Source organism: Erythrolamprus reginae, chromosome 5 (assembly GCF_031021105.1).
Source record: "Erythrolamprus reginae isolate rEryReg1 chromosome 5, rEryReg1.hap1, whole genome shotgun sequence".
Classification (NCBI taxonomy): domain Eukaryota; kingdom Metazoa; phylum Chordata; class Lepidosauria; order Squamata; family Dipsadidae; genus Erythrolamprus; species Erythrolamprus reginae.
The window spans coordinates 117709184-117723146 of NC_091954.1; the positions used below are offsets into that span (position 1 = coordinate 117709184).

General features: G+C 44.4%; 1 protein-coding gene across 3 annotated transcripts in view; it reads right to left on the bottom strand.

The window, feature by feature from the left end:
• The window catches only part of P3H2 (prolyl 3-hydroxylase 2), an 80812-nt gene extending 67551 nt beyond the window's left edge, over nucleotides 1-13261 (bottom strand). The window contains exon 1 of one of the 3 annotated variants that reach the window (XM_070753847.1): nucleotides 12729-13261. In XM_070753847.1, the coding sequence (XP_070609948.1) occupies nucleotides 12729-13124 (396 nt within the window). In that variant the 5' untranslated portion in view covers nucleotides 13125-13261. Of the gene's footprint in view, nucleotides 1-3928; nucleotides 3953-12728 lie in introns of those variants that run through there. The other 2 variants (XM_070753846.1, XM_070753848.1) reach the window with 2 other exon arrangements.
• Nucleotides 13262-13963: the final 702 nt, after the last annotated feature.

Consider the following 13963-nt stretch of genomic DNA (forward strand, 5'->3'; position numbering starts at 1 on the left):
GATGGGGAAGATGAAAAATGGTGGTAGCACTATATATAACACAGAATTTACTCATTGTTTAGACTTTAAACACATAGAACTTTATTTTATGAAGTAGGTGATGTATTATGAATAGTTTCTTTCATTAAAGATATCTATATAGTATATAGAATTTTTTATTAACTATATGATACAATATTAAAATTTAGCTAGGAGATTTTATTAATGTTTGCATTGATGTAACCCTAACACAGCATGGCATAGTATAGCATACCCCCAACAGTCTGGGTCCTCATATGACCCACCTCGGAAGGCTGAGTCAACCTGGAGCCTACTGAGATTCGATCGGCCAAACTGCAGGCAGCCAGAGACCAGCAGAGGTAGATTGTATTACTGTACTCTAACCACTACACCACCAAGGCTATAATAATAACAGAGTTGGAAGGGACCCTGGAGGTCTTCTAGTCCAACCCCCTGTTTAGGCAGGAAACCCTACTCTACTTCAGACACAGAGTTCTCCAACATTTTATTTGTTTGTTTGTTTGTTTGTTTGTTTGTTTATTTATTTAGTTAGTTAGTTAGTTAGTTAGTTAGTTAGTTAGTTAGTTAGTTAGTTAGTTAGTTAGTTAGTCAGTCCAATACACAATAATACACAATGAAGGTTATAGAGGATATAGTAGAGAAGAAATACGAGATATAGGAGAGTATAGGACAGGGGATAGAAGGCACTCTAGTGCGCTTATGCATGCCCCTTACTGACCTCTTAGGAATCTGGAGAGGTCACCCGTGGACAGTCTAAGGGGAAAAATGTTGGGGGTTAGGGGTTTTCTTTAAAAACCTTTGCAATTAATTTTGCAAATCAGATTTTCACCCAGTTCAGTTGAAACAGAGAAAACGTGCATATATTCCCCATCTGCGCATCTCAGTCAAGGCCTTTTTATGGCTATGTTTTGAATTGGACGCAGGATCTTGTAAGCCACCCAGGGTTTTGCCGGAGTCGGGCAACTATAAATCATCCTCCTTGCCACCATGGGAGGTGCCGTCCACGGCTGGGAAGCTGGCCAGCTGCTTGACTCTTTCTTCCCCAAGCTGAAAAAGAAGAGATTGCAGACGCCAGGGAGAAGCAGTAAGGGAAGCTGCAGCTCTCCCCTCAGGCAGACAGAGGAGAGGAAGGGAGACCCCACCCCAAAATCTCTCCCCCCCCCAGCCAAGAGTGTTCTGACTGCTTCCACTGCTGTTGGCCAGAGGCAGGTGATCTGGGCTGCCCTCCAGAATCCAAGTGGGTGACCAGATTGGTTCATAGATGGACAACCAGGGTAGGAAAGACTAAGGGACAGCCTGGAACGGGTACATTTCTCCTCTCCCCCCACTCTGTCTGTCCTGTCTGTCTGTCTGTCTGTCTGTCATGTCTGTCTGTCTGTCTATCTATCTATCTATCTATCTATCTATCTATCTATCTATCTATCAACCTACCTACCTACCTACCTACCTACCTACCCACCTATCCTTCTGTCCATCCATCCATCCATCCAGCCACCCACCCGTCTGTCTGTCTGTCTATCTGTCTATCTATCTATCTATCTATCTATCTATCTATCTATCTATCTATCTATCTATCTATCTATCAACCTACCTACCTACCTACCTACCTACCTACCCACCTATCCTTCTGTCCACCCACCCACCCCACCCCACCCACCCCCCACCCACCCCACCCACCCCCACCCACCCACCCACCTATCTATCTATCTATCTATCTATCTATCTATCTATCTATCTATCACTATCTATTTACCGATCTATCTTCTCAATCAGTCAATTTATCTCTTTCCATCCATCCATCGACTCATCCATTCTTTCTCTCCTTTGCATCCATCCCTTTTGTCCATCTGTCCGTCCATCCAGTCTTCACACCCCTTCTCTTCTCTCTCTCTCTCATTATTTTCCAGGGAGATTAAAAGCAGAGGCCGGACCTAAGCAGGAGGCTGCCCAAAAGCCAGGACCTTCCATTGCCTTATCTGCCCACTCACGTCCATCTCTCAGCAGGACAGGGGAAAGAAAAAAAAACAAGAAGGAAAAGAAAGTCTTGATTTTATAAATGAAACCCTCCGAAAGGCTCCGTAGGCTGAGACCCTCTCCCTGTGGGGGGCCCACAGTTTCATTAACTCCAGACAGCCGTCCAGCCCACTCTAATTGGGAATGTGGGGAGTGGGAGAATTTGTATCATGATGGCTAATTTGCTGCAGCTCCCACTTGGTTTCCCTTGGAAGAGAAAAAGAGGCCGAGACGGGAGCAGGAATTTTCCAGCACCCCCCCCCCCCAAATCCTATTTAGGAATTCAGAGGTCTGGGCATTTGGACAGCAAAGATTGACATGTGGTTATTTGAAAAAAAAGAAGAAGCCTTTTGTGCACTTTAGGAGCAATTTGGGGACATGGAAAAAAGAACCGGACACTCAGTCCATGAATTTTTGAGATGCCGGCCAAGCAGATGCCCCCAGCGAGGCCGTGACATTCTCCCAAGTTTTATTTCCGTCCCGTATTTAATTTTAACTCTGCTGCTATTTCATTACCCCAGACTGAGAACTGCAGTCATTATTGGCCTGAGCTGGGGAAGAGCCAGAAACTCTCTCTCTCTCTCTCTGTCCTTCTTCTACCAACGGCCTGTGTATAATTACCAAAGAACAATTGCCAGTGAATTACATAAATTTTGCAAGAGACAGACAATTGCTTGTTTTCCGTAGCTGTCGAAGCACAGCTGACAATGGGGGGGGGGGGGGGGCAAGAGGTCAAGCAGGGAAGGAAGAAAAGAAGATGGGGTAACCTGTGACTTTAAGAAGCCTCAAGGAAGCCCAGCCTTGACTTTTCCCTGAAATACAAGGAGACTTTGCAGTGATGAAAACCCAGAGGAGAATAGAGTAGAATAAAATATAGGAAAATGAATAGAATAGAGAAAAAATGAATAGAGAATAGAATAGAATAGAATAGTGGAATGAAGAATAGAAGAGAAGAGAAGAATACAACAGAATGCAGAAAATGAATAGAATAGGAGAAGAGAGAATAGAGAATAGAATTGAACAAAAGAAGAGAAGAGAGAATAGGAGAGGAGAGGAAAGGATATAGAATAGGATAAATGGAATAGAAGAGAAGAGAAGAGAATAATAGACTAGACTAGACTAGACTAGACTAGACTAGAATAGAATAGAATAGGGCCTTGGAGGTCTTCTAGGCCAGCCCCTGCTCAAGCAGGAGAACCTATAGTATTCCAAATAAGTGACCTTCCTGCCTTTTCTTAAAAACTACCAGTGATGAAGCATAGTTGGTGATTTTATGGTTACTTTATATTAATGTTTTTAAATTGACTTTTCAATTTTATTATTAGATTTTTAACGTATTGTATTATTGCTATGTTGTGAGCCGCCCTGAGTCTTCGGAGATGGGTGGCATACAAATCTAATAAATTATTATTATTATTATCCAGAAGTTCTGGAGGCAACTTCTGTTCGCCTGCTTAATTGTCCTTCCACCATCAGGACATTTCTCCTAAATCCCAGGTTGCTTCTCTCATTTGGTTCGTTTCCAAACATTTGTTTTCTTGTCATGGATGGACTTCTAGAGAGTTTTCAAATAGGAAACTGTGACCATCCTAAACCAAAACAAGGCCCAAAGCGCCAGAGGATTCCTGGAAGTTTGGCACTTGGAGAAATAAGCCATTCACTGGCACATAGAACTAAAGAACCTCTACATTTCAGAATAGCAGAGTTAGAGAGGACTTTAGAGGACAACTGCAATGATTCACTTAACATTCATGGCAGGAATGCTCAAAAAACGGGGCAAAACTCACTTAATGGCTGCCTCACTTAGCAACACGAATTTTGGGCTCGAATTGTGGTCGTACGTCAGGGCTACCTGCCCACGAATAAAAACATGAATCCTTAAAAACAGACTCACCAACATGTGAAAACAGAGTCCAGGAGTTGGGCAGCCTATAAATTAAATAAATAAAACAAAAATAACTTAAACTTACAATTAAAAATTGTGAGACGCAAGAAGATTCGAATAAAGGAAAAAATAAAGAAAAAACCACCCCTCCAGTTTTTCCCCGGGGAGATACAACTACAAGTATATATTAACTTGATTTGGAAATAAATGCTCGATATTGTTCAATGGATGCATTCTTTTCAATGCCATGTAAGAACCGACAGCTGGATGGTTGGAATAGATTCTCTGCAGATTTATGGATCCGGTTACCCAAAGGGGTTGAAAAATGGTGACTTACGAATAATCGCTTATAGATCACGCCTGGACAATTACAGTCAAATATTTTGATACTTCTGGAAAATGTTAACTTTCCTAAGGCCCAGCTCTATATATTTTGAACCCTTGAAGAGGGTCCGCAACTTGGGCGCCCTCCTCGATCCACAGCTAATATTGGAACATCATCTTTCAGCTGTGGTTGAGGAGGGAGTTTGCCCAGGTTCGCCTGGTGCACCAGTTGCGGCCCTATCTGGATTGGGAGTCACTGCTCACAGTCGCTCATGCCCTCATCACCTCGAGGTTCGACTACTGCAACACTCTCTACATGGGGCTACCTTTGAAAAGTGTTCGGAAACTTCAGATCATGCAGAATGCGGCCGCGAGGAGCTATCGTGGGGCTACCCAGATTCGCCACGTCTCTCCAAGTTTCCAGTCACAATTCAAAGTGTTGGTAAGGAACTATAAAGCCCTACATGGCATTGGACCAGAATACCTCCGGGACCGTCTTCTGCCGCACAAATCCCAGCAACTGATAAGGTCCCACAAAGTTGGCCTTCTCCGGATCTCGTCAACTAACAATGTCATCTGGCGGGCCCCAGGGGAAGAGCCTTCTCTGTGGCAGCCCCAGCCCTCTGGAATCAACTCCCCCCGGAGATCAGTACTGCCCCCCTCCCTCCTTGTCTTTCGTAAATTGCTTAAGACCCACCTGTATCGCTAGGAAATTGAGATACTTCCCCCAGGCTTATATAGTTTACGCATGGTATGATTGTGTTGTATGGTCTTAATGTTGGGTTTTTAGATGTTTTTAATATTAGATTTGTTATACTGTTATTATTTTGTTGTGAGCCGCTCCGAGTCTACGGAGAGGGGGCGGCATACAAATCATAAATAAAAATTATTATTATTATTATTATTATTATTATTATTATTATTATTATTATTTTTATTATTATTATTATTATTATTTTTATTATTATTATTATTATTATTATTATTATTTAATCAGAACAGAGCTGGAACACACACACACACACAAACACACACATATCAAGAATTGTCCTAAAAATGCAATTTCCGGTTGTATTATACATGATGACGCATCACGATCTCCAGAACGTTTAAAATTTATTAAAAGCTACTAAAGCTTTCATTAGTCCTCTACTAACGTCATCAGAGTGTTAAAATCCCCATTGAAGACTGAATTGATCTTATATAATGCTGCTCAATTTGCTCATTGCCCGTGCCCGTCTGACAACGTTAGTTTACATTGAGTTTGAATCTGTAGCGTGCTCGTATATTGCTGCGGTTGAAGGTGAAAGTATTCATTAACAGGAAGAACATTTTGGTAGATGATTTTATGAACTACATTTAGATCAGATCGGAGGGGACGTAGTTGCAAATTGTCCAATCCCAGTATTTCAAGTCTGGTGGAACAAGGTAATTTTGTTGCAGGAGGAGGAGTGAAGGACTCTTCTCGTGAAATATTTCTGGACTCTCTGACTTGTATTATTGTCTGTTATGCAGTATGGGTTCCAGACAAGTGAGCTGTATTCCAGAATTGGGTCTAACAAATGTTTTGTATGTTTTGGTTAGCAGTGTAATGTTGCCAGAGAAGCAGCTACATATGATTAGATTAACAACTCTTAGTGCTTTCTTTGGCAATGTTGTTGAGGTAGGCAACGTGGGCTCTTCTATGATGTGTGGACTTCAACTCCCAGAATTCCTGAGCCAATCAATCAGGTCAGGAATTCTGGGAGTTGAAGTCCACATGTCATAGCAGAGCCAACTTTGCCTACCCCTGAGCTAGGCTAACGGCTCACGTGCCATCACTGCCGTAGGATTTTAGTTTCAGAAGTAGTTTGTCATGCACTACTGAATCAAAGGCTTTACAAAAGTCTATGTCAATTGGGTCTATTGTTTTAAGTGTTGCAAAGCAGTTGAAACATCAGGCCAGGAAAAGAACGGAGTGGAAAGGCAACTCAAGTAGGGCAAAGGCAGAGAGCAGCTCCTCTGCGGAGGGACCGTTCAACTTTCTCATGACAAATCCCGCGTTGTTATCTGTCCCTTGGCACATCGCCTGCTGACTCCCGGAGGCTCTGACCTTCGTCCCGGCTGGCTGAGCGGCCTTGGGAGGAAGCGCTGGGGACTCTCCTCCCCCTCCCCCCGGGGGGGGATGTGACGTGCCAGAGGAAGCTGGTCTGGAACATGCCAAGGGATCCACCCAGGTTCATTCCAGGAGACCAGGAGCCGGAGAGCAACCTGGGCCAGATGCAGCTGAAAGGGGCTGCAGGGAAAGAGCCCTTCACGGTGATTGACAGCCCTCTCTCAGCAGTTGACTCACCTGGGAAGGAGGGAAGGCTGAGTCCACCTGGAGCCGGTGGTGAGAATTTGAGTGGCTGAACTACAGCTGGCAAGGAGCTGAAGGAGCCTGCAGGGCTGCACTCTAACCACTGCACCCCCTTGCTATAGATAGATAGATAGATAGATAGATAGATAGATAGATAGATAGATAGATAGATAGATAGATAGAGAGAGAGAGAGAGATAGATAGAGAGAGAGAGAGAGATAGATAGATAGATAGATAGATAGATAGAAATAGAGAGAGAGAGAGAGAGAGAGAGATGATGATGGTTGATAGATGGATGGATGGATGGATGGATGGATGGAGAGAGAGAGAGAGAGAGAAAGATAAATAGATGATGGTTGATAGATGGATGGATAGATAGATAGATAGATAGATAGAAATAGAGAGAGAGAGAGAGAGAGAGAGAGAGATGATGATGGTTGATAGATGGATGGATGGATGGATGGATGGATGGATGGATGGAGAGAGAGAGAGAGAAAGATAAATAGATGATGGTTGATAGATGGATGGATGGATAGATAGATAGATAGATAGATAGATAGATAGATAGATAGATAGGTTGATAGGTAGATGATAGATAGATAGACAGACAGACAGACAGACAGACAGATTCATAGATACAGTAGATGCATAGATGATAGATAGGTAGGTAGGTAGGTAGATGGATGGATAGATGTATAGATAGATAGATTAGATTAGATGGGGGAGAGAGAGAGATAGAGATGCATTGATGATAGCTAGCTAGCTAGATTCATAGATGATAGATAGATAGAGACAGACAGACAGACAGATTCATAGATAGATTCATAGATGATAGATAGATAGAGACAGACAGACAGACAGACAGATTCATACATAGATGCATAGATGATAGATAGATAGATAGATAGATAGATAGATAGATACTGTAGATAGATACTGTAGATAGATAGATAGATAGATAGATAGATAGATAGATAGATAGATAGATAGATAGATAGATAGATAGATAGATAGATGGGTCGCCAAGAAAGTAATGCACCACATTTTTTTCTCAGCCTACAATAATGGTACGAATGCAAAACGTTGGATATACATTATCTGAATTGTCAGGAGTGTGTGTGTAAATTTTGTGTTTCTTCAGACAGGTAGCGTAGCTGCAGCTGTGTTTCGAAATGGCGTCTCTAAGTGATGGACGTTACAAGCTGCATGGTGTCATTGAATTACTGTTGAGAAAGAAACTGTTGGGAACATTCACAAAAACATTTGTGTACAGTTTATGGAGAATCTGCAATCGAAGTACATGAGCACACAACAGATACACACTCAAACATTTTCTAGAGTGTTTTACTAGAAGAGTCCTCCATTCCTCTACTCGCAATAGAATACCCTACGCAACTAGACTTACAATCCTAGGTTTAGAAAGCTTAGAACTACGTCGCCTTAAACATGACCTAAGCATAGCCCATAAAATCATCTGCTACAACGTCCTTCCTGTCAACGACTACTTCAGCTTCAACCACAACAACACACGAGCACATAACAGATACAAACTCAAAGTAAACCGCTCCATACTCGACTGTAGGAAATGCGACTTTGGTAACCGAGTCGTTGATGCCTGGAACTCACTACCTGACTCTGTAGTATTATCACCTAAGCCCCAAAACCTGACCCTTAGACTCTCCACTGTTGACCTCTCCCGATTCCTAAAGGGTCAGTAAGGGGTGCACATAACTGCACCAGCCTGCCTTCCCTCCCCTGTCCTAATGTTTCTCTCTTACTAGTATCATATATAAAAATATTATATCTTTGTATACCACCAATACGTACCTAACAAAACAAACAAACCAATGAATAAATTAAGGCAAGAGAAGAGCCAAAAGGACATGGCCGAAAACAGGAAGACCCAAAACACAACAACAACCCAACTCAAACCAGGACTTGATCAAAGCGGATTTTTGCCCACCCCATAGCAAAAGCTTGGAAAACAAAAGGCTGCATTAAGAAGCCGTCGTCTTGCCCCAAACCACGGAATTTAGACAGTTTGCGAAGGTTTTCCAGACCTCATTAAGTTGGAATTGCCGCCTTTCGAAAAACAGCCATCTAAATGAAAAACAGTCTCTTTTTCATCCAACATGTGCAAGAGGGGGTATTAAAAGAAACTCTATCCGGGGGGGGCCAAATGGTTGGCGCTCCCCCAGGATGACACCCAGGATGACATAATGAATGGAAAAAAAGAGTCCTTTCACAATCCACAATATTGGTTGTAAAAACTCCAGCAAGTCTGCAAAATGTCCATTAGCTCTCCAGCACTTATAACACAATCTTGCAAGGTGGGAATTTAGTTATTTGCTTTGCCAAGTACGCATTGGTGCTATTGCTAACATGTTGTAAGCCACCCTGAGTCTAAGGAGAAGGGCGGCATTAAAAAAAAAATCAAATAAATAAATAAATAAATAAATAAAGAAAGAAAGAAAGAAAGAAAGAAAGAAAGAAAGATATAACAATATTTAACTACATGATACTAGTAAGAGAGAAAAACTAGGACAGGGGACGGAAGGCCCGCTGGTGCACTTATGCACGGCCCTCACTGACCTCTTAGGAATAGGGAGAGGTCAACAGTGGATAGTCTGAGGATCAGGTTTGGGGGTTAGGTGATGATACTACAGAGTCAGGTATTGAGTTCCAGGCATCAACTACTCGGTTAATAAAGTCGTATTTCCTGGAGTCGAGCTTGGAATGGTTTACTTTAACTTTGTATCTATTGTGTGCTCGTGTGTTGTTGTGGTTGAAGTTGAAGTAGTCATTGACAGGAAGGACGTTGTAGCAGATGATTTTATGGACTAAGAGTAGTAGATCCTTGGAACAAACTTCCATCAGACGTGGTTGGTAAATTCACAGTAACTGAATTTAAACACACCTGGGATAAACATATATCCATCCTAAGATAAAATACAGGAAATAGTATAAGGGCAGACTGTCAGTCTTCTATGTTTCTATGTTTCTATGACTATGCTTAAGTCATATTTAAGTGGTCGTAGTTCTTAGCTTTCTAAGCCCAGGATTGTGAGTCTGGTTGCGTAGGGGATTCTGTTGCGAGTGGAGGAGTGGAGGGCTCTTCTCGTAAAGTATCTCTGGACGTTTTCCTAGTGTGTTGATGTCCGAAATGCGGTGTGGGTTCCAGACAGATGAGCTGTATTCGAGGATTGGTCTGGCAAAAGCTTTGTATGCTCTGGTTAGTAGTGTGAGATTCCCGGAGCAGAAGCTACGTAGGATTAGGTTGACAACTCTTGAAGCCTTTTTGGCGATGTTGTTGCAGGCTTTGGCATTTGATAGGAGCATTGCAAGGTTGGGTTCTCTTAGCCTCCCACCGACTCACCTCCAAGCAGAGGCCTAAGGAACAAACTTAGCCCCCCACCCCAGTGCAGCTCCCAAACAGACAAGATTTGCAAAGTAAATGTAATTTACGATGTCATTTTATGGTGTAAAAAAAAGACATTAAGACTCTAGAAAGAGTGTAGAGAAGAGCAACAAAGAGGATCAGGGGACTGGAGGCTAAAACATATGAAGAACGGTTGCAGGAACTGGGCCTGGCTGGTTTAATGAAGAGAAGGACCAGGGGAGAAATGTCAGAATCATATGTGGACAAAGACCTCATGGTCCATCTAGTCTGCCCTAATACTATTTCCTGTATTTTACCTTAGGATGGATCTGTGTTTATCCCAGGCATGTTTCAATTCAGTTCCTGTTGATTTACCAACCACGTCTGCTGGAAGTTTGTTCCAAGCATCTACTACTCTTTTCAATATCTTCCAATAACGGTACCTCGGTGGTACAAAGAGCCAGTGAACAAAGTGGTTCTTTTGATAATTCCTCTCTCGACAAAGAGGGAATTTGAGATTGCCCAATGCTTCAACACAGTTGCTTCTTGCCAAGAGACCACAAGCTACTGGTTTTTGGCAGGTTTAGAGGTTTGGGACAGGAAGGAATAAACATGCTGCTCGAATTGCAGTCGGCCTCAAAGACACTAAGTTGGCATATTTCCTTTCTGATCGTTTTTTTGGAAAGTGCTTGTTAACAGCATCTAAGAAGGGACACACACGCACACTTCAAAAAAGGAAAAGAAATCAAGTTTTCAGACATTATTTGAAGGGACTAAAGATCAAGCTTGTTAGAAGTAAAAGGAAGGAATATAACATTGGTTTATTTGACCAAGGTTAAAAGAGAGATATTATCTGTTAGACTTAATGGAGTCTTTTTTCCTGGTGCCAGGATTAACCAGTGGTTAAGGGGCCAACCTTGATAATAAATATAATAAATATAATAAATATAATAAATATAATAAATATAATAAATACAATAAATACAATAAATACAATAAATACAATAATAATAATAATAATAATAATAATAATAATAATAATAATAATAATAATAAAGATGCAATGACTTTGCTAAAAATCGAGCTGCAACGACTGTGGCATAAGCCAGTGAAAGTGGTCCCAGTGGTACTTGGCATGCTGGGCGCAGTGCCAAAGGATCTCAGCGGACATTTGAAAACCATTGGAATTGACAAAATCTCCATCTGTCAATTGCAAAAGTCCGCTTTACTGGGATCGACACACATAATTTGCCGCTACATCACGCAGTCCTAGGTGCTTGGGAAGCGCCCGATTGGTGATGAAATACGAAATCCAGCATAGTGATCTCGTTTGCTGTGTTGTATTGACATAATAATAATAATAATAATAATAATAATAATAATAATAATAATAATAATAATTTATTAGATTTGTATGCCGCCTCTCTCCGCAGACTCGGATACCAGGGGACGATGAGTTCTAGTCCTGCCTTAGAAAAGAAAGTCAGCTGGGAGACTTTGGGTCAATCACCAGGAGGCTGGGAGTTCTAGTCGCGCCTTAGCCATGAAGGGACATTAAGGTCTCCTAGTCCAACCCCCTGCTCAGAATCACAGAATACTGTAACAGTATTCTACGGAACCTTAGAGGTCACCTAGTCCAACCCCTGTTCAGAATCACAGAATAACAGTATCCTAGGGAATTTAGAGGTCATCTAGTTCAGGGGTAGGCAAAGCTGGCTCTTCTATGACTTGTGGACCAACTCCCAGAATTCCTGAGCTAGAAAAATTGGCTCAGGAATTCTGGGAGTTGAAGTCCACATGTCAGAGAAGAGCCAACTTTGCCTACCCCTGATCTACTCCAACACCCTGCTCAGAATCACAGAATAACAGAATTAGAAGGGACCTAGAGGTCTTCTAGTCCAAACCCTGCTCAGAATAATAGAATAACAGAATTGGAAGGGACCTTAGAGGTCTTTGACCCTGTACTCCAACAGGAGACCCTATTCCCTTTCAGACAAGTAGCTGTCCAGTCTCTTCTTAACACCTTCCCATTGGAGCATCCACAACTTGTGGTGGCAAGGTGTTCCACTGGCTGATTGTCTTCACAGTTAGGAAGTTTCTCCTTAGTTCCAAGTTGCTTTTCTCCTTGGTTCGTTTCCATCCATTGTTCAGAATAACAGAATAACAGAATTGGGGGAACCTCAGAGGTCACCTAGTCCAACCCCCTGCTTGGAATCCCAGAATAACAGAATTGGAGGGAACCTTAGAGGTCTTCTACTGCAACCCCCTACCCTACTCAAAATCATAATTGGGAGGGACTTTAGGGGTCTTGTACTCCAACCCCCTGCTCAGAATCCCAGAATCACAAGTTGGAGGAGACCTCAGAGGTCATCTAGTCCAACTCCTTGTTCAGAATCCCAGGAAAACAGAATTGGAAGCCAAGCTTAGAGGGCTTCTTCTGCAACCCTCTACTCAAGACCAGAGAATAACACAATTGGAAGGGACCTTATAAGTCTTCTAGTCAAACCCCTGTTCAGAATCCCAGAATCGGAGGGGACTTTAGAGGTCATCTAGTCCAACCCCTGCTCAGAATCATATAATAAGAGTTAGAAGGGACCTTAGAGGTCATCTTGTCCAGCTCAGAATCACAGAACAGAATCGGAGGGGACCTACGAGGTCTCCTAGTCCACCCCCCTACTCGGGAAGGCGCCTAAAAGAAAGAGCCTCGCTCAGCCCGCCCAGCAGCCCGCCCAAGAGAAGCCCTTCCCAGGCCGCGGCCGCCGCCTCACCTGGACGTAGGCGCGGTGCAGGTAGCTGTAGGGCAGGCGGCGCTGGAAGTCGGCGCGCACCTCCTGGCCGGCGGGGGCGGCGGCGGCGCCCGGGGCCCCCAGGCAGGCGCGGAGGCAGCGGGCGCGGCGGAGGAAGGCGCCGGCCCAAGGCAGTGGGTCCCCGCCGGGCTCCAGCGGCTCTTCCCGGCGGCAGCGCAGCCCGCAGCCCGCCCGCTTCTCCCGCTGCCGCCGCTCGGCGCTCAGCGCCTCCTCCAACCAGCGCGCCGCGCCCGCGAAGTCCGCCCGACGGTGCGCCTCCAGCCCGGCCGCGTAAAGAGCCTCGAAGGGCGGCTCGGGGGCGCAGCTCGCCCGGCCCGCCAGCACCAGAACCAGCACCAGCCGCAGCCCTGACGCCATCCCGGGCAGGTGGCGCCCAACACCGGCCAGGCTTCCCCGGACGCTCCGCCTCGGAGAAGGAGGAGGAGGAGGAGGAGGAGACGCCGCCGCTCGGGCTCTCCGCCGTCCGGGCTCTGCGGCTGCCGGGCGGCGATCGGGCGATTCCCCCGGCGGGGCTTCTCTCCTCCTCCTCCTCCCTCCTGGCCCGCCCCCTTCAGCCTGGAAAGGATCCGCCGGAGATCCCCAGGGATTCTGGCCGCCATCCCGACGCTGCGCCCTGGAGGGCGTGCGGCGGCCGGCGAGGGAAGCGCGCTCCAGATCTCGATTGGGGAGGGGAGGTAGGGAGAGAAGCGCGCGCAGCCCTCTGGATCGCCCGGGGGAGTGTTGGAGATCCCCGTCCCCTTCGATCCCCAGAGATCTTTTTTCTCCAAAGTCCCAGAAGGAAAAAAAAATGAAGAAGCACCCGGTGGAAAGGCATCAAACATGGAAACATAGAAGATTGACAGCAGAAAAAGACCTCCTGGTCCATCTAGTCTGCCCTTATACTTTTTCCTATATTTTATCTTAGGATGGATGGATGTTTATCCCAGGCATCAGTTGTGGATTGACCAACCAGGTCTGCGGGAAGTTAGTTTCAAGCATCTACTAGTCTTTCTGTCAAATAATATTTTCTCACGTTGCTTCTGATCTTTCCCCCAACAAAACACAGATTGTGCCCCCTTGTTCTTGGGTTCACTTTCCTATTAAAAACACTTCCCTCCTAAACCTCATTTAACCCTTTAACATATTTAAATGCTTCGATCATGTCCACACTTTTCCTTCTGTCCTCCAGACTCTACAGATGAAGTCCATGAAGTCTT